The sequence below is a fragment of the Cyanistes caeruleus genome, chromosome 2 (assembly GCF_971803275.1).
Source record: "Cyanistes caeruleus chromosome 2, bCyaCae1.hap1.1, whole genome shotgun sequence".
NCBI classification, from domain to species: domain Eukaryota; kingdom Metazoa; phylum Chordata; class Aves; order Passeriformes; family Paridae; genus Cyanistes; species Cyanistes caeruleus.
Window position 1 is genome coordinate 74,479,357 of NC_141702.1, and position 18,962 is coordinate 74,498,318.

At 41.1% G+C, this 18,962-nt stretch overlaps 1 protein-coding gene and 1 long non-coding RNA gene across 5 annotated transcripts in view; one reads left to right on the forward strand and one right to left on the reverse strand.

The window, feature by feature from the left end:
* The window catches only part of RPS6KA2 (ribosomal protein S6 kinase A2), a 285,035-nt gene extending 270,411 nt beyond the window's left edge, over positions 1-14,624 (forward strand). For all 4 annotated transcript variants that reach the window (XM_086877952.1, XM_086877953.1, XM_023923711.2 and 1 more), the window contains 6 exons: positions 457-615; positions 1,782-1,943; positions 5,892-5,968; positions 8,441-8,558; positions 9,488-9,625; positions 9,995-14,624. In XM_086877952.1, coding sequence (XP_086734078.1) covers positions 457-615; positions 1,782-1,943; positions 5,892-5,968; positions 8,441-8,558; positions 9,488-9,625; positions 9,995-10,120 — 780 coding nt within the window. In that variant the 3' untranslated portion in view covers positions 10,121-14,624. The remainder of the gene's footprint in view (positions 1-456; positions 616-1,781; positions 1,944-5,891; positions 5,969-8,440; positions 8,559-9,487; positions 9,626-9,994) is intronic.
* On the reverse strand, positions 4,689-7,265 carry LOC147654922 (uncharacterized). The gene is made up of 3 exons (XR_015283450.1): positions 7,229-7,265; positions 6,309-6,415; positions 4,689-6,034 (listed from the first exon to the last, which is right to left on the reverse strand). It is a non-coding gene; the product is annotated as an uncharacterized LOC147654922 (long non-coding RNA).
* Positions 14,625-18,962: the final 4,338 nt, after the last annotated feature.

An 18,962-nucleotide genomic window follows, 5' to 3' on the forward strand; every position in this document is an offset into this window, starting at 1 on the left:
TGTTGGCCAACAGTGTAATACAACTCCTTAGTTGATCATGAGTCAAAGGGAAATATTGATATTTGGAATGGCAAATGTTACCCTGTGGAAGTGGAAAGAGAGAACACTACTGAGAAGAATGCTTGGGTGAGAGCCAGCAGACATTTGAAGCTGTGTGGAGTGGTGCTGTTTTTAACAGCTGAGCCTGCTCTGTTGGCATGATAGAAAACCAGAAAGCTACATTTCTGTGTGGACAAATAAGCAAGCTGCTCCTGACACAAGAAAAAAAGTGATGAATTAAGTCATTTTATGAAGTTTTCTTTTTAGTTGTTGAGCATAAAAAGCCCATTTCCCACACATTTGCTGGCATTTTCTTCTTGCAAATTCACACACAAGCAAGCCGACACTACGATTAAAGGATCAACCTTTATCAAGTTGATGGTTCCAAGAGATGTATTTATTTTGTTACTGTTCCAGGTCTATGATGATGGGAAATTTGTGTACCTGGTGATGGAGCTGATGCGGGGAGGCGAGCTGCTGGACCGCATCCTTCGGCAGAAGTGTTTCTCAGAGCGGGAGGCCAGCGCTGTGCTGTGCACCATCACCAGGACTGTGGACTACCTACACTCTCAGGGCGTAAGTGTTGCTTTTTTGGCTTAGCTGCATCAACCTCCTTAAAATTCAGCTTCTTGAAATATCAAATAGTTGTGATTTTGCTTCTCTGAAATGTAAATATATTTCCCCCCTGCCTCTCCACCAAAAATCTACCTCCATATTTATAATTACATTTGGTTTGTGAAATAGGGTCATTGGCTTTTTATCCATCTTTCACTGAACTGAAGCATGTTGAAGTAGTATTTTCTTTCCCCACACTACAGTGATTTTCAAGTTCATGTACTTTCTAAAGATATTAGTTGTTTACTTTTTATCACAATCATTACTGCAGGACCTGAACTTTTAGCAACACTTCAAATATGGTAGCTGAATCAGCAAATAGGTAGAAAGTCAAATGCTCAGCTCTCCAAACAACGTGGCAGTTTGAGCAGCTGATGGGAAAGACTTCTGACATGCTGTTAAAATCTGACTTTTAAAATCTAAGATCTTTATATGCAACAGTTTGAAAATCTCTCCTTTTCTGCATTTCAGGGACAAGCAGTTTGGACAACTAGTCAAATATTTACTGTTTTTCCTGCTTCAAGGTTCAAACAAAGTGCATTTTGTGCTTTGGCTTCTATGCTTTCATGGTAATTTTTCAGTCTTGCTATAACAAATAAGGGCTGTTTTCCTGCCACTGATATTCAGCATGTCTGGTAAAACATACAGTCACATAAAATTGTGTGAATACATTTTGAAATTAGGAAAGAAATTAATTCCTCCTTTCAGGTGTGAGCCACTCACATGGACAGTCACTAGAACATTACACACTTTCCTCCCATGATGTGATTTATTCTTCACCTTTCAGTTCAGTATTCAAGGCCATCAAGCTCCAGAAGACTCTGCCACGAAGATGTTTGTACAACTGCCCACTTTGTCCACCCTTAGGAAGTTGTCTCCTCTTAGAGCAGCAGCCTCCATCTTAATACACCCACAGAGGCTGTCAAACATTTTGTTTTTCATTTAAACAGACTTTTTTTTTTTCTCCTTCATTTGTCCAAGGCTTTTAAGTAACTTTTTTTTCCAAAACTTAAATATTTTCAGCATGAGTTCTTGACCTACCTCAACCAGCAGACCAGAAATGGCAGCCAAGCCCCAGTGTTCCCTGACCTCCTCTTCTCACTTGTTTCTCACTGTTCTTTCTTAAGGTGGTGCACCGAGATCTCAAGCCAAGTAATATCCTCTACATGGATGAGTCAGGAAACCCAGACTCTATCAGGATCTGTGACTTTGGGTTTGCCAAGCAACTCAGAGCGGAGAACGGGCTGCTCATGACTCCCTGCTACACAGCCAACTTTGTCGCTCCTGAGGTAGGATCACATTTCAAAGCCTGCAGTAGAAAGTGAGTCCTAGGAAGCAGTCCTTCCTCCCTTGCTGCCTTTACAAGAGGAGCAAGGCAGAAACCAAGCTACTGGCACTTGCACAGCCTCTATTACAGTAACTTTCCTGTTCCTAGTCCTGTCACGGCAGTTGTTTTTCTCCTGACAGAAGCTGGTGTCTGTCTTGGACTGGTGCACACAATGCTTTGGCTCATTACTGGGATAAGTATCTTTTTTTCTCTAGCTGCTTCTGATCAGACTTCTTTCCCTCTAGTGCACTGCATCAGAACAGGATTAAGGCTTAAGAGGGAAATCTTGATGTCAGGTTGCCCAGACATGTTATGGAGTCTCCTTCTCTGGAAATATCCAAAAGCCATCTGGACACAATCCTGAGTGTTCTAGGGGACCCAGCTTGAGCAGGGAGGTTGAACGATATGACCTTTCCAATCTTAACCATTCCATGATTCTATGATACAAATGAAAAGAAAAATCCTTGCACTAAATCCTTACTATGGTGAAATCAATGAGAGCTTTATTGTTGGCTTCACTGAGCTCAAGAAATATCTCTCCCTTTGGACTCTCCTAGTACCAACCCCCCCTGTTCTGGGGGATGTAGGATATGCTTTCTCATTTTTACAGACAGGAAAGTGGAGGAAGACCAAACAGCTTGTCCCAAGCACAGGGAGACGTGGCTCTGCATCACTGGCATGTGCTGATCCTTTCATGCAGCCCTGCAAGAGTGGGCTTGGGTCATACAACTGTTTCATGGCTTGGGCTCTTTGCTGTATTTGACCCATGAGATGTTCATCTCTGCTTCCTCACAATGAAGGAGCTAGAAGTTAATTTCTTGGGTAATTACCCATTTCTGGGAGTGATGAAAATCAAAAATTTTAGTACTTGCAATACACTACTTCATATGTGTGTCTTCCTTTGCTTGTTTTGGTCCTTATAAGAAAAACAAAAAACTACTGTCTTTCAATACTTCATCTGTTCTCTGTTATCAAATACCAGTGTCTCTCAGCTGGTATCATCTAGCAATCTTTTTTTCTCCCTAAGTCTTCTCTTTCTCCCATGCAATGTTCATCTGTGACTGGGAAGAGAAGATTAGGATGATCTTTCTGTACAAGGTCCTTTCATGATACCAAAAGTTATCACAGGAATCATAGCCTCCAAGCATCAGAAGGAGAATTTGTTCTATAGAGACCATTGCCAGGGAGGTATAAATTCAAAACAGATTTTTCTTCAGAAAAAAAAAAAAACCCTTCCATTGCCAAGACAGATTGGTTTGGGGGTTTTATTACAGTTTTGTTAGCCTTCCATTTTAGAAATGGGAAGGATCTGTTTAAAATTTATCAAAGTAGATTGAAAAAGTTGTGTGGCACCACAGCCATTCAATTTCTAAACCACAAAAACAATCATATTTGCAAGACTTGAAGCACTCCGATTTCCTCCAAGGTACAAGATGCTTAAAATAGGTGTAGCTGTTTTTCTTGATGGGCTATTGTGTGTAGTGTCTGTAATCACAAACATTGCCACTTTCAGATCAGACTCTTCTGATTTAAACTGAAAGCAGACATCACACTCCCAGACATTCGTGATGAGTAAGACAGTTCCTGCTAATGCAGGAGACATTGAAGATTAATTGAAGCATTACCAGAACTGGCAGAGAGCTTACATAAAGCCTTAATTGATTTTACATTCTACCTGTGATATAATGTTGCCCTACAGCCCAGCTTTGACTTTCAGGTTCCCTTTCTCAGTCTGACTGCAACGTCTGCCACATGAAACTAATTAAGGAGGCAGAAAGTCAGCTGAGCTGGTGACAAAGAGGGCGGTGACCAAAGAAGGAGGACATGTTTGCCCACTTGGATCACCCCTTATTTTGGAATCAGTTCATTTGGGGTTTAGGTGATAGCAAGAGCAAAGATGAAGGCTTGAAAGAGGCACGCTGCCACCTAGTGCGAGTTGTGCTGCATGTGAGGAGCAAAGAGCCAGACTGTTGTACTACTGATGCAGTAGGGTGATCCTGGATAAAATAAAAATGTTTTATCCTGCAGTTTTCCTACAGAATTTGTGAAGAACTACTGCTTTTTGATTTGAAATTATGAGGTTTTTTTATTTTCTTTCTGTACCATTTGCATACCTGCTTGTAACAACTGAGAAAAACCTCTATTTGTAAACATTGAGAACCCAGTAAGTCAAAGCCTACAGAAGTAAAAGGGGGTTGGACAAATATCTGAGCCATTCTCAGAACTGGACGAACCCAGGGTATCGTATCTCCAGGATACCCATTATCCCCACAATGTCCTGCTATGGTGTGGCACTAAAAACCAGTTTCTGACTCTCTTTCAGATCCCACTAAGTTCTGGAAGTGACCCAGTAATTTCGGGGTTGTGTAACCACTTACTTATTAACCCACTCCACTAAGTATCATCACTGCCCCATTTTTCTCTCACTTTCCTTGGACTTGATTGTCCTTGGATTGGAGGAAAACAGAGAAGGAGTGAAATGCAACAGTTTTTCAAAGAAGTTTTTCCCATAAAAACTGACATTAATACAGGGGGAATGAATGCAGGAACTAAAGAAATACAAATGAATAAATCAACCAGATATCCTTTATATTATGTTCAGGAGAGAGAGGCAGAAGCACGATTTTACCAGCTTTGTGAACAGGAAGACCTGTAGTTTTTTCTGTGTTTTTGGGGTTTTTTGTTTGTTTGTTTGTTTGTTTTGGGGTTTTATTTTTTGGGGTTTTGTTTGTTTGTTTGCTTGCTTTACTTTGGTTTTTGGTTTGGGATTCTTTTTTTTTTGCTGCGGGAGTTTTTTTGTTTGTTGGGTTTTTTTCCCAGGTAGCAAATGTTCGCTTAGCAGCATACCTGGCAGATGGCTGCTTTGCCACTCATCATTTATAAAATCTGTCAAGGCAACATTTTCTCAAACTGTTTTTCCTTAGCAGAATCTGGTCTTTTCTGTGATAGAATTCAGATGCTTAAATCACTCCTGGGTAATAGGGATGCAGGTCAGAGAAAGACTTGCTGAATTTGTACATTCCTTTTTCATGTGCTTTGCAAAAATATCTATCTACTGGTCCATCTAAAGAGGACAAAACTCCTTGTGTGTCAGAACTGAATAAACAGAGGGTAATTTGCTTTTGTGGGAAGATATAAAGGTTGGTGACTTCACTTTCACTTGGACCTGCACTGACCCACACAGGTATTTCTTCTAGTGTGCACTAGCACAAATGAAATCTGGACTTTACCCTTACTGCTACACCTTACCATCCTGTATTGGTATTGAACCTAGTGGTCAGATCTCTGCTGACTTCCATGGGTCTTGTTTGCCCCACGGGAAAAAGGGGCCAAGTTTTACCCTGCTGTTAACTCCAGTCTAAATGTGCCCACTTTTCTTTATACAGAAGACATATCTTCTTTTAACATGCATCTTCATTAGTCTGACATTAGATATGCTTCAGTGTGCATCCATTTGCTGTATTAAATCCAAATACTTCGAATACTTATCATGGTCATATGCATCCACAGTGTTGTTGGTAACTTTTATGTTGAAGGATATGTTTTAAAGTATTAATGAGCTCTTTATTTAAGAAACATTTTAAAACAGTGAAATATTGTTCTGCTTTGCTGCAAGTTGGATGGTCAGAGGAGTTCCAAGACTTCTGAGCTCCAAAAAATGCACTCTTCTCTCTCACTGTGAAGAGGAAAGATGTGCTGAGTTTAACCAGCTCGTTTCAGCCTGGGCATTGCTTTGCTCCATAGCACCACTGGACATTTTGATCCCAAGGCAGCCACCTGTTCCAGGCAGATATGCAGCTATTGGAATGTCAGCAGGCACAACCACTAGTCAGTGCTTTTTGTAGAATGGAAGCTAAAAATTCAGGAATGCAGATTAACCTATTTTCATCTCCCTCTTTCCTTCGTGCAGGTCCTTAAACGCCAAGGTTATGATGCAGCCTGTGACATTTGGAGCTTGGGGATCCTGCTGTACACCATGTTGGCAGGGTGAGTGACGAGGTTCTCCTAGAGCAGCAGCCTCCAGTGGGCTCAGCACTGCAGCACTGATTAAGCCTGAAAGGAGTCACAGATAGGGATTCTGGCCTCCTTGAGAAGTGTATTCAGTTGTATAAAACAAGAAAATAGATGCCAAGACTTAGAATAAGTTTTTTTTTTTCTAGAATGCATAAATATCTTTGACACTTTACAAATTGTTTAGGTTTCTAACAGAAACTACCTGTATGCACTGAGACCTAGACTCCTAAAGGGTTCACTCACCACTTGAGCAGTGGGAAAGTTTTCCATTAGGAGAGATGCGTAGAAGTATAAAGAGCCTCATCATATTCACCTTATCCATGGAAGAATGTTAATTCATTCTACTGATACTTGTATTTTCTTCAGCTTCATTTTTCGTCATTTGTTATTGTTGTTGAAGTGTCTGAGCACCTCTAAAAGCTAAAAAAAAAAAAACAACCCAAAAGTAGAGTTCAGATCCTATTTGAAAAATATGATTCATAAAGTAAACTAAGAGATCAGCAAGAATAGCAACAGGCAGCAGAAACTTTTGAGAGGTACTTGGCAAAAATACTCCTATGTGTTGGCTAAAGTGAAATATTAAAACAGGAAGATCCAGGGAAAGACACAGATTGAAATAAGCAGTGAAGGATAGGAATAAGATGTGCAGGGATGATTGGGAAACAAAGTGTGCAAACGTAATCTAGAGTTATCAGGCCCCTGAATTTCATTTCTCAGAGTATGGTATGAGCACATTTATCACACCTAAGCTCAGCTTGCAGCTTTTCAGTGACCTCTCTAAACTGTTTAATCTAATCATTCAGCTGTGACAAGAAGCTTGGATTCATTCCTAGGTTTTATACAGAAAACAAAGAGTTGGACTCTGAATTTCTGTTATTTGCATTTTCTGCCTTGTGGATTATAGGAAAGGGGTCTCTATCTCATCTATTTTATTCTTGACTATAGATGTGATCCAGGTCAGCTGAAATATAGCAAAACTTTCTGGGGAAGTTTCCCAGTCTACTAGGATGTCCAAGAACCTGTTTCTATTTGGTGATGAATGCACAGGGCTGATGCCCTGGACTGCTACACAGCTGGAATCAGTAAAATAAAATTAACACATTACCCACAGTTACATTTGTTTGGTTGATTATATTCAGAATTCTTCTTTGTTGACTATGAAGAAAAAAAATTCAAATATAATTGAATTGGGAATACAAATAGCACAACTTAGTGGATATTCAGTTTACTTACAGGTGCCAGTAACTTGTATCTCACTTTTTCTGCACCTATCAGAGAAAATAATATTAACACAATCAGTTGAGGAATGCTTTTTTAGGTGCCACCATTGCATTTATGAATGGTTTTGTTCTTCCTCACCACAGGAGATTAGTAGGAACTGACAAGTATTTACATCCAGGACTTTTGTCTCCTCTTATATGAGCAGAGAGGGCTCAGACAGCCAGGACTAGAGCACAGGCCAGGGATCGTTAGTGCAGCTAGTGATAGACCTCAGAGTTTTTACCAGTCCTTAGCTCTGACTGCGTCCTTCCCGAGAGCTATAGATTGGAATAGCATCTATCTCATTGGGCTGAACTGCTATGAAGTCTGAAGTGTTTTTGAAAATGAGAAAATACTGCACAAGGAATTGAATTTGCTACCAGAAAGCAAGTGGGATAGGAAGCTGTGGCCAAAGCAACTGTTTAACAATCTAAAAACTGCTCTGTCAAGTTTAAAGAGAAGACAGATGGAAAGAAAAATATAAAAAAATCAAACATATCTACCTCATGTAAGCCTACACAGATGTTCAAAATTGCAGAGTAAAAATGGGCCTGGTAGATGGTAGTCAACTGCAAAAACCTTGTCTCTTGTCACTATCTGAAAACAAAAATTGTATCTTCTGCATGTGATACTGATTTTGTCTCAAGCTGAGTGCATGTTACAAGTCATTTTGGACTGGCTGGACAAGGAAGTAACATATTGCAGGTAATTTATTTGCCCAATAATTTTGACTTGCATATTATGGTTAACAAAGCATTGCAAAATAGATTAAGAAGGGTTCTTCTTTATTTTCCTTTTTTTCTGCTTCATATTGTATTTCTTCTCCATTATAACTTTTGTCCTTTCTTGCTGTTACCAAGATACTGGTATTGGCAATAAAAGAGTTGGCAATAAAGTAGAGTTAAAACAAGAGGTCAAAACCTGACTATTTTTACAAAGAATATTTCACTCCTAAAAAATTGTAACACAACAAAAATTTAAAAAACAATGAAAAAATCAGTCTTTTCCTCTACAGATCAATATGAGGAGCCACCAGATTGTACAGTTTGAGTGAAAATAAAGCAGCAGTATCAGTGGTACATTCTGGAACCAAATTCCTGTTGTAATCAGTGGCAGTTAATACTAGAACCTAAAAATCATGTACTTGAAAATTACATAATTTTTTGTTTTGCTTGTTTTTAATAGATTCACTCCTTTTGCAAATGGACCAGATGACACCCCAGAAGAGATTCTGGCCAGGATTGGCAGTGGCAAATATGCTCTTACAGGAGGAAACTGGGATTCAGTATCTGATACTGCAAAGGTCAGTGAACCCTTTCTCAGATTTTCTCTCAAGATTTAAATACCACAGAATTCTTTTTTTGGTGCAACTGCTCTTCTACAGGAAGTGTATATTTGTCAATGCCACAGATGTATAGTCTATCCATGAATCACCATTTTGCTTCCCAGTTAACCAGGAGCAGACAGTTTTAATTCCTGGACAGTTCACAGTTTAGGCTGCCCATCTATCACAAGGCAAGGAAAACCCCAGGAGAAAAAAAATCATCTGGTGCTGAGATCTTTAGGCATGAAGCTGTGCATTAGTCTGTGAGACAGGTAAATTGGCAGGAAAATTGCAAGCTTCCAGTTGCCCAGAATTAATCAGAAGCTTCTACAGGCTTTAAAGATTCTTGCAAGATATTTCATTTTTAGCAACTGTTAGTACCCAATGGAAAAACATCGATACTTTCCACCACAAAACTGCAAGCATTCCTAGTAACATTTATCTTGCTATCAGCACCAATGAGCCTCACAGTGGATTTTTTTATCAGCTGTCCATTTTTGAAGTTAAAATGTTTAGATGTTGTAGAGTTAGCCTAATTGAACTTTAGTTACCTGAGTGTTGACTTTCTGTTCTAAGTTTCTCTTGTAAGCATGCCTCGAGGTCAGAGAGGCGATGCCTCCAGGTGGCGTCCTCTCTCTAGGTGTTTATCACTCCTTCAAGGTTGCCAGTAAATAAGAGTAGTTCAATAAAATGAATACCCTCCACATTATGTTTTGACTGGATTATTAACTTAGAGCTGAACATTACACTTGAAAATTTTGAAGATAAGTCCTGACACTTAGAGCCTGTCTAAAGTGCATCGCTCTCTCCATTGTACATGCTAATGATGACACTGTCAACAGGAAGATCTTAGTAAAACTGCACTGCTATTAATTGCTTTCTCCCTGTTTTCTTCCTTTTCCTCCCAGGACATTGTGTCTAAGATGCTTCATGTAGACCCTCATCAGCGCCTCACAGCAGTTCAAGTCCTGAGACATCCATGGATAGTGAACAGGGAGTACCTGTCTCAAAACCAACTCAGCAGACAGGATGTTCACCTGGTCAAGGTACCACCCTTTCCTCCTCCTTGCTTGAAGAATGAGCTGTCATTTGTGTAAATAGTCTGAAAAGTGATAGAGGAGTTGGGAAGATTATTTGCCACAGAGGCTAAATTTAATATGTCAGCGTATTAACTGTATTTTTGACTGTCGCCCACTCAGTATTTTTAACTTTAGGCTGCATTGTAATAACCTGGTGGCACACACTGCTCTTCACCATTCTGAATCTGAGACACTCTAGCTGTCTGCCAGCCTAAGTGTTATCATCTCATGGAAATTGTGCATGTGTGACAGTTTTTTAGGATACTGAATAGGGGAAGTAAAAAGCATCAAAGGATTGAATTCCAGCTCAAAGTTTTCTCTCTCTCTGTTTTACAGGGTGCAATGGCAGCCACTTACTTTGCTTTAAACCGAGCACCTCAGGCACCAAGGTTGGAGCCTGTATTGTCCTCCAATCTGGCTCAGCGGCGAGGCATGAAGAGACTTACCTCTACCAGATTGTAGCAGTACCCCCAAAAGGCCTCCTTGAAAACCCACAGTTTATTATTTGAAAAATTCATCTTTACTTGGCTAGCAGAACTTTCTTGGACAACCTGCACATGAAAGAACTAGCAGAAACCCACGTAAGGCAAAGTTCTCATTTGCTACATCTTCTCTTTTACATTCCAGCCAGGGTCCTGAGTTTAACAACTTCACAAAGATGTGCCAGTTTTGCCAGTAGCTCTGTTTCTTTACTGAGATAAAGCCAAACAAAATAGGTGAGCTCCATCCTTTCCACCCTAGAAAAACTATTTTTGAATCCGTAAGATGTTCCATGGGAACAGTTTTCATTTTGTTTCTCAAGAAAAGCACTTTTTGCTACGAAGAACGCAGTTGGGTTAGAATGCCGTTCCAGCATGTGTCACGATGAAGTGACTTGGCTGGTCACCAGTAGACATCTACTGATCTCCACTCACCCCAGCGAGAGTGAAGGCTGCAGAGACACATGAGTAACACCTTATTTGAAACAAGTGCTATACATCATGAGGTAGAGAGAGCTGGTGGTGGTGGTGGTGGAAATACCTTCTGTTTTGGAGGAAACTTTTGCACTTTGCCCCTGCCTTCTCTGGGATGAAGCTAGCACCTCTCAAGGAGAGTGTGTCACCAGCTCTGACTTGCTCAAAAGTCTCAGAGAGCAAAAAATCTCTGAGGAACTCGGTCTTCTGAGGAAAAGAATGGGTCTTATGGGACTGTGGGAAGGCATTCACATAAAGCAGGGTGAGTAGGAGCCTGTGGATCAGGCAAGAGAAAGGTGTCTGGTCTTGGCAAGCAAGCTGGTCTGGGAGGATTAGGTGAGGGGCTGGGGAATCAAACATAGGCAGGGAAAGACGTGAGTGGCTTTGAGGACAATAGGCAAAATAATTCAAAGGCAACTAGTGTGCAAGTGGCTGGGGGTCAGTGATTCCCTCTCAAAGCAGGGGACAGTCCCTCTTCAGTGGCTAGTGCAGAAGACAGTGGGCGGGTGGGCTCCCAGGGGCCAAGTGGGTCTGCGCAGCCATCCTCCCACACCATTGCCCAGACTGCTCACCAGCACTCCAGAGTGCCACACTGGAACAGGAGAGCCCATTTCCAGTCATTGCTCCCTGCCCTTCCCTGGCTGTTGACCCAAATCTGCCTCCATCACCCAGCATTTCATGTCCCTGCCTGGGTGTTCTGCTCTAGCAGAGCTAAACTCCCCATGCCACGTGTGTGCAGAGAGTACCCACTTCTGAAGAGTTCAGCCAACTCTGTTACAAGCTTTAATAATAATAGGTTATGAGGAGAAATGGGAGGATGCTCTGCTTTTATATTTATATGAATATGTACATGTGTATTTATATACATATAAAACAAAAATTCTATGCCCTAATACCTAGATTTTCCAGGTTCAGGGAAAGAAAACTTTTGTTGAAATGGTCTCTGCAAAATGGACTTTTTTCTCATTCCCTGGTTTCAAAGAATGCAGGCAAGGTTTGTGGTGCCAGATGTGAACTATTTTTTTATTCTTTTTCTTACCCATCTTGGCTTATTGGTGGTCACAAGCTGACCAGGATTCTTCTTTGTACTGCTTTTGTTAATTTTTGTTTTCTGAGTGAATTTTGTCACCTCAGATGCTTTGTGGGAAAAGCTACTGTGCTGTGTTGGCTTTTTTCTGTTGTGACAGGGGAGAAAAAAAAAAGAAAAATGTGAACATGGAGCTTCATATGCTAGACATGGTAATGTTTGCTTGCTGGGTAGTTTGTGCATCTTGGTGCTGAACTGGAATTACCAGATCACTGCCTCAGAGTGTCCAAGGGGTTTCATTTGCTATAGTAATATTCTTCCTAAAACTATCTCTGCTTCAAAGTTGACTGAAGTTTGTTTGTTTGCATTAGTCTATTTTTAAATTTAAATTTATTCTTAATAATTTAAACTAATATTTAATGTTCAAGTTTATGTGCTGTGCACACAGGATAGCTGCAAAGCAGCTCTCCTTGAAGCCCTTTTCTTTTCTAAAATAAACAATGCTGTGAAACTTCACACAGAGGCTGAATTGGCTGGGACTGATGAGTGCAAACGCACAGGTGGGTGTCTGTGCTTCTGTACACAGCAGCCCACATTCTCTCCTCTGGCTAAGCTGTGCTCAGTGTCGGCTTTTTGCTGCCTTTAGAATTTTCTGCTTGTTAGAAGTTAAATCTCACACGTTTCTGCTAACAGCACACCATGAGGATATCCACCTGCAGGGTTATCCTGGCTGGTGCAGAACAGCTCCGGCCAGGCCTTGTTTCCCTTGAAGTGACTTCTCTCCTGCCACAAGGCAAGGTGGGCATAAGGATGCATAGGGCAGCCTGGAGGGAGGGCTGGATTTTCTGAGGTCCCAGCTGATATGTGCTGTTTTAACAAAATGGTTTTTTAACGGCCAGAGTAATTGTATTGTATTGTATATGAACGGAAAGATTGTTGAAAATACTATGTACAGTTTTTTGTCTCCCTCTGGGATTTCCTGGTCATCTTGCATTGCTCCAGTTTTCTTTCACAACCACTGGAAAAAGTCTAATTCCTTCTAGATATACTCAGTCTTAATTCTCTGAGCATTTTTTTCAACTGAATATTATTGTAGGCCAAGCTTACAGGATGTTGCTCTTCCCAAAGTTTAAGGGTTTGAATCTCTTCCCAACTTACCTCTTTCTAACCCACCAACTGCTAACATAGAGACACATACAGACTCTTGCATCTTAATGCTCATTAATTACTTTATAAGCCTATAAATAACTATAAGCCCATACACATAGCAGGCTTTGTTTATTAAGGTTTTATTGCCACTGCATCCATATGTGTCTGTATGTAAACACATGCACAAAAAAGGTGCTGTCCCAGCTTGTCCAAATAAGGGTAGAAGTGTAGTCAGAAGCTGATACTTGGAGAGTTTTGTCTGCAGTGTTCTTTGAAATCTGTCATTGATAACAGTTCTGGGTGTAGAAAAAAAGGCTGTGCCCATACAGGGAAGAAACTGCACCATCCAGCCTCTCCTCTGTCCCAGATGTGTGCCCCCATGCACTTCCAAGGGCAGATCAGTCTCACCTCTGCAGTCCTGCCGTGGGACGTACTCTTCTGAGGGTTTTCTGACCTGTTCCAGTCAAGTGAACCCAATTAAACTTTTTCCACTGTCAGTTTTGCTGTTCTGACTCACTTGGACTGAAATACAAGAGCTTCCATCAGCAAATCCAAGGGAGGCAGAAAGGGAGGAATATGCCACTGGAAGTCATTATTTCAGACTGATAGCACCCACCACTTCCCCCGGCGCAGCTGGATCCAGGAGAGGATGCTAAGCTGTGGCCTAATTACTGCAATGGCTGCTTTTACACCAGCATCTCCTTTCTGAACTCCTGGCCATGGTATTGCTTAGCAATAAGCACTTTTTTCTTTTTCTAGGAGAATACTGAAAAAGGCTTAGCCTCTCTTTCTCTCTCTATCTCTCTATACAACCTTAAGAGACTTACTAAATGTTTATGTTTAACTCCTGACAGTCTAAAAATGTCTTTGAATTAGAACATACCATCTTGCAAGTTTTTAATCCATAAAGTGACCTAGTGCCTTAGGCTATTACAAATATTATAGTTACATTTTTAACCATCAAGTTGCACAATGCAATGAGAGTCCAAGGCATACCACAGTGTACCTGTCACAGACATAGCTCATCTGGAGACCCACTTCAAAATGAGTCACAGAAGGGTTGGAAAGGACCTCTGGAACCCATCTAGTCCAACCACCCTGCTAAAGAAGGCTCACATAGAGCAGGTGGCACAGGACCACATCCATGCAGTTTTTGTTGTTCAGTCCCAGGAGAGAAGAGCAGCAAGGAGGAGGCATATCCCCACGTTTTGCAGAGCTGGATCCCAACTCTGCAGCTCCAGGACCCTGAAGAAACCAAAGGGCCCTGATGAAGAATATTATGGGAAGCATTGCCCTAGTTCCTACACAGCACCACAGCTTGTCTATAGGGCAGAGGTGTGGGAGATGCTGCTCAAATGGAGAGCTGACCCCTGCCCCAGCCCCTTAGGAATTTTCTCTTATTTAAAATCTGTTTAACTTTTTATAAGCAAGTTTTAATAGAAGATAGCATTTATAAAGCCTAACTATTTCAGCAAATGGCAAGTGACCCTCCTGGACACATTGTTATAAATCTCTACATTTGAAAAAGAAGTTTATCTGAGAACAGATTCTCATTTGTTTCCTCAGAAAAAAGAAAAAAAAATCTTCAGTTCCTTGAGAGCCCAGGGTACTGGGGATAGCCCAAGCAGAGGGAGCTGAGTGCAGCACATTTTGTGTGACATGACATCATGACATCACATGTGACACTCTTACAAGGTACATATTCTGTGTCCCTGTACTTCATCTAACCCTGGATGTAATACTGGGCTCTCTTTTCAGCCAGACCCTTTCAGCTCTCTCCAACTTGCACCCAGCTCTGGTACCTCTGAATACATTCAAACCGCAGTCAAGTACGCAATTGCTGTGTGTCTGTGATATGAATTATGACAGGGCTTGGCTCATCCCCTGAGCCATGGATAGCACAAAGGTTTCTTATGCTGCTGGTCTACTGAATTTACGCCAACATATGCAAGTGCTGACACTAAAAATGGCAGTCAGTCACTTTCTCTTGACTTCAGCTGCCCATCTGTCCTTTCACACCTCTCTTAGCCAGGTCACCTGGGGCAAAGCAAATGTTTGTGCGTCAGAACAAATGGCTGGGGACAGCAGGAAGGCAACAGAATCAGTTTAGCCAACAGTGCTGTCAACACATTGGCGTGGCTACAAGTTCAGTGTCACCTCTGTCCCTCTGTTGCTGCATTATGCTGAGCAGAGCCCAGGTGTGGCTCAGAGTCAGGGATATAAATGATGTGATGTTTGTACAGTAGCAGGTTCCCAGTGCCAAGCCCTGTGCACAGAGAGGTGCACAAGTCCAGGCTTCTGAAAATTGGCCACAAGTTCATGCAAAGTCACTGTAACCAGAAGGTGTAGGGTCACAGATGGCATATCATGGGGAAATAATGTTGACTATATGTATTTTTGCTGCCATTCACTTAATAAGAGTGATAGAAAAAACCTAGGGTTTGTTTTTAAATCATCCATTTTTACAGAGGAACTTCTTGATTTTGGGGCATGCTACAGCTTTCTCAATCCCTAGGAGTAGGGCAGTCAAACACAGAAGATACAGGAGATTACTATAGCAGAAAATACATTGTAGCTTTCACTGGAAAATTATTTTCAGGCAGGTGTTTTGAAGCTCTCTTGTAGGATGTGTATATGAGAAATGCCAAAGCAAATATTTAGAAGCAAAGTTCTCTTGTTGAACATCCAGAAATGACACTGTAAAGCAAGAGCCATGTGAGCTCCAGATTTACATATCTGCATCCTAAAAGACAAGCAAGGAGCACAACCCTCAGATATTCCTTACATTAAAATAAAAAGGCCTAAAATAATCTTAATAAGATGCTTTAGTATAGTTAATTAAAAAAAAGAAGTGAAATGTGCAAGCCAATTTTTCCTTTTCTTTTTTCAAGTATACATAATTTTCCTTTAGACGTGTATATTCTTATCTCCTAGCTGACCCTGAAGTCTTGTGTTGCCTGAAAAACAAGGCAGCTAAGCTGCTTCGGGTACCTCAGTTCCTGTGTGAACACAGTCCCACATTCCTCCCTCCATGCCTGTCCACAGGAAACACACACAATTGTGCACCCTCTCCTATTCCAAAAGTTAGCAAAAATATGAGAATTTAAACTCTGAAGATGAAGTTAAAAGTAAGGTTCTCAGTGTGTACAGCAGAACTAAAACTCATAGTATTCAGGTGAAGGGTGGGTTGAAGCCTGTGCAGAACAAAAATGTTACAGAGTAAATAAAGTTACAGTAATTTCTTAGAGCCAAATTTTATCTAAACTCTCTTCACAGATTTTCATGAACCTAGACCTTGCATTTCCAGGTGCAACTGTGTGATAACCCATGTATGTTAGCCAGCATCTGATCATGCATGTCATCACAAATCTTGCACATGGAGATGTGATGCCAACATTTGCAGCCCAAAATTTGGAGTCTAAAGTTAAGAATTTGGCCTTTTTTTGTCATCCCGTATGATGTAAACCACAATGTTCAGTGTTGAACTGTTCAACCACTACTTCTTGCTTTGGTATACATAGTTACAGAGTCAGCTTGTGCTCCATTATGTCTCCTAAATGGATATTATGGACAAATTTTTCAGAGATGCTTTAGCCTGAAAGGAAAATAAGGAAAATGCATGCCTTCTTTGATGAAGGCAAGTTTTGAAAGAAGAGGCTTGAAAATACGCATTTGAAGTGCAGAAAATGAAAACCAGTTGCTAAAATATTGCTTCTGATTTGCTACTCAGAGTCAAGTCTTGCTGCCTTCACTCCTGTGTTAATTCCTTAATCCATATGCACCTTCAGTGACTCTCGTGGGAGAGCTCTAAGTCCTCTTTCCTGTTGCAGTAGTGGAGTCTGGCCATTAGGTGATGACGTCTGTAAAGGATTTACTTGGGTAGTATTAAATTGACAAAATATGAACCATGATCTAGCACTTTGTTTACCGGCTCCATATTCATGTTTACAAAATGATGATTTCTGAGGCTCACGCTTTTTATGTTTCCTGTATGGAAAGGGCAGCCAGTGTACAGATATTTGTTATGTTTACCAGCGTTTCTGAATAGATTTTTTTTATAGTACATGGTTTTATGAAGTGTAATATTTTTATAGCAGAATGATGATCTTTGGACTTTCTATATTGTTACCTACAATTGTTTGCAAACAAGCTCTTTGCTCCCTTTTTTCTGTGCACTGTATCCCATGTTGCTGCTGCTAATGTTGCTGGCCTCAGCTGCTGCTGCCCCACCATGACGTGGGCTGACGGTATTGTGAAACTGTGCAAACTAACTTCAAAGAGCTGTGATTGTGCTGAAGGGCTGGCTGCATGCTGGGTTCCTCCTGGCAGGAGGGATGGGGAGCTGTACCCTACCAAGGCAAGAGTTTACTGTGGATGACCCCCAAGGAGAAGCCTCAGTGCTCATCTTTGTCTGTACTTTGCCATTTTGGTTTGGCATGCCCATCCTTTCCTTTCTTTATAAAGAAATAAAAAGAAAAGAAAAACAAAAATTATTCTGCTTGTTTTTTTGCATAATTCCTTTCCAGTCCCCGAGCACTGGCCATGTTTGAATGCTATGTGTTGGTCACAGTAAAAGCACACAGTTACCTGTTCAAATTGTACCTGGAACAGTTATCTTGGTGTAGCCTGAATACACAAATGTCTGTTTTGGGAAGCAACAGTAAACCTTTAATGCCCATCATTCACACAGTTCACCCACTAGACAAATATAAGATTTCAAGTGCCAGACAAATGAGTGCTTTCATACAAGCTTTCTCAGTATGAATTTCCCATGCCCCCTTGAGATCTTCCAAGGTACCATTCCTCTAGAAGCTGCCAGTCTCTGGCAAGAAGCCTGCACAGCTTTTTCTGTTTTCTGGACTTACTAGTGATCACAAAAGCAAAATCAACCCCTCCTACCTAGAGGAATTGGTTCTGCTTCCCTGGCATTACATCTGAGTCCGCACACAGTTACACTGGCGTTCACATCTAGATTGTCATCAGACCTGGCAGCATCACAAAGGTCTGGCTCAGCTTCCTTGCAGGAACAGCATGTGGTACCAGAAATGGAGAAACAGCATATGATTTAGGTCCAAGCAAGCATAACCGAGCAAACTTGGACTTCAAGAATGTTGTTCGTAGGATTTCTGCTCTGACCATAGGCAGTCTCATGCCTCTTTTCTCCTGTCAGCTGCTCCTGTCTTACTCCCACTTCTGTCCTTCCTTTATTTTCTCTGTTCATGAAAGAAACTCCTCATGGTCCTTCATCACTGGGACATGCATGTCCCTCCCCATCCTATTCCTCTGCACCTCGGCATCTACCATTAACTATTCCACCTTTCTCTTACCATGTTTCTGCCCCACAGGTCCATCTTGTGGGGCAGAAACCATCTTTTCTAGTAGGAAGGCAAATAAATCTGGTACACCTATCTTTATAAGCCCAGCAGTTTAAAAAGGAGGCTTCTCTGGAGAACCACAATCATTCACAAGAACATCCAAATAGGAAAACTGAAGAGAAAAAAGAAATAAAAAAAATCCAGGATTTCTCTTCCATTCCCACTTTTAATTCTTCTTGTAATATGACCATGACCAGGAATGAGCCAAGTTCATTCACTGTTGGACACATATTAACTTTTCAGAGGACCTGGTTAAGAAGCCATGGGTCATGGCAGACCCTCAGCAGGCAGATGATAGTCTGTCCCTCCAATGCTAGAAAATTAATAAATGATATATCTGAGAGGAAGGTTTTCCAGAATATACTCAAATGCCTAATCAAGACACAACCCTTTTAAGAAACTTCCACTGGCAACTATCTTAAACCTCTGCATTTAATGAGAAAGTAACCATTTTTTTCCCCCCTTGTTTGAAATTATTAAAAAAAACAAACCAGTATCCAACAATTCCCCTCCCACTTGTTCTTTAGTCTGAATTTTGCTCTTTAGTCAACATTCATTTCTTTCTTGTATCTTTCCCCTCCTTTATCCCATCCTAGTTCACTTCACGCTCTTTTTACGTCCCACAACAATATACCATGGGAATTGTCCTGAGGCTCAGAAAATCTTGTTGTATGCCTGAATAGCATCATCTTCACAGCTGCTGGCTGAACACCACAGGCAGGACAAATAAGAGGCAGTTGCAATAACAACTAACATCTGAAGATCACAAGAAGCAAAGATTTTGCATTAAAAGCTGTGAA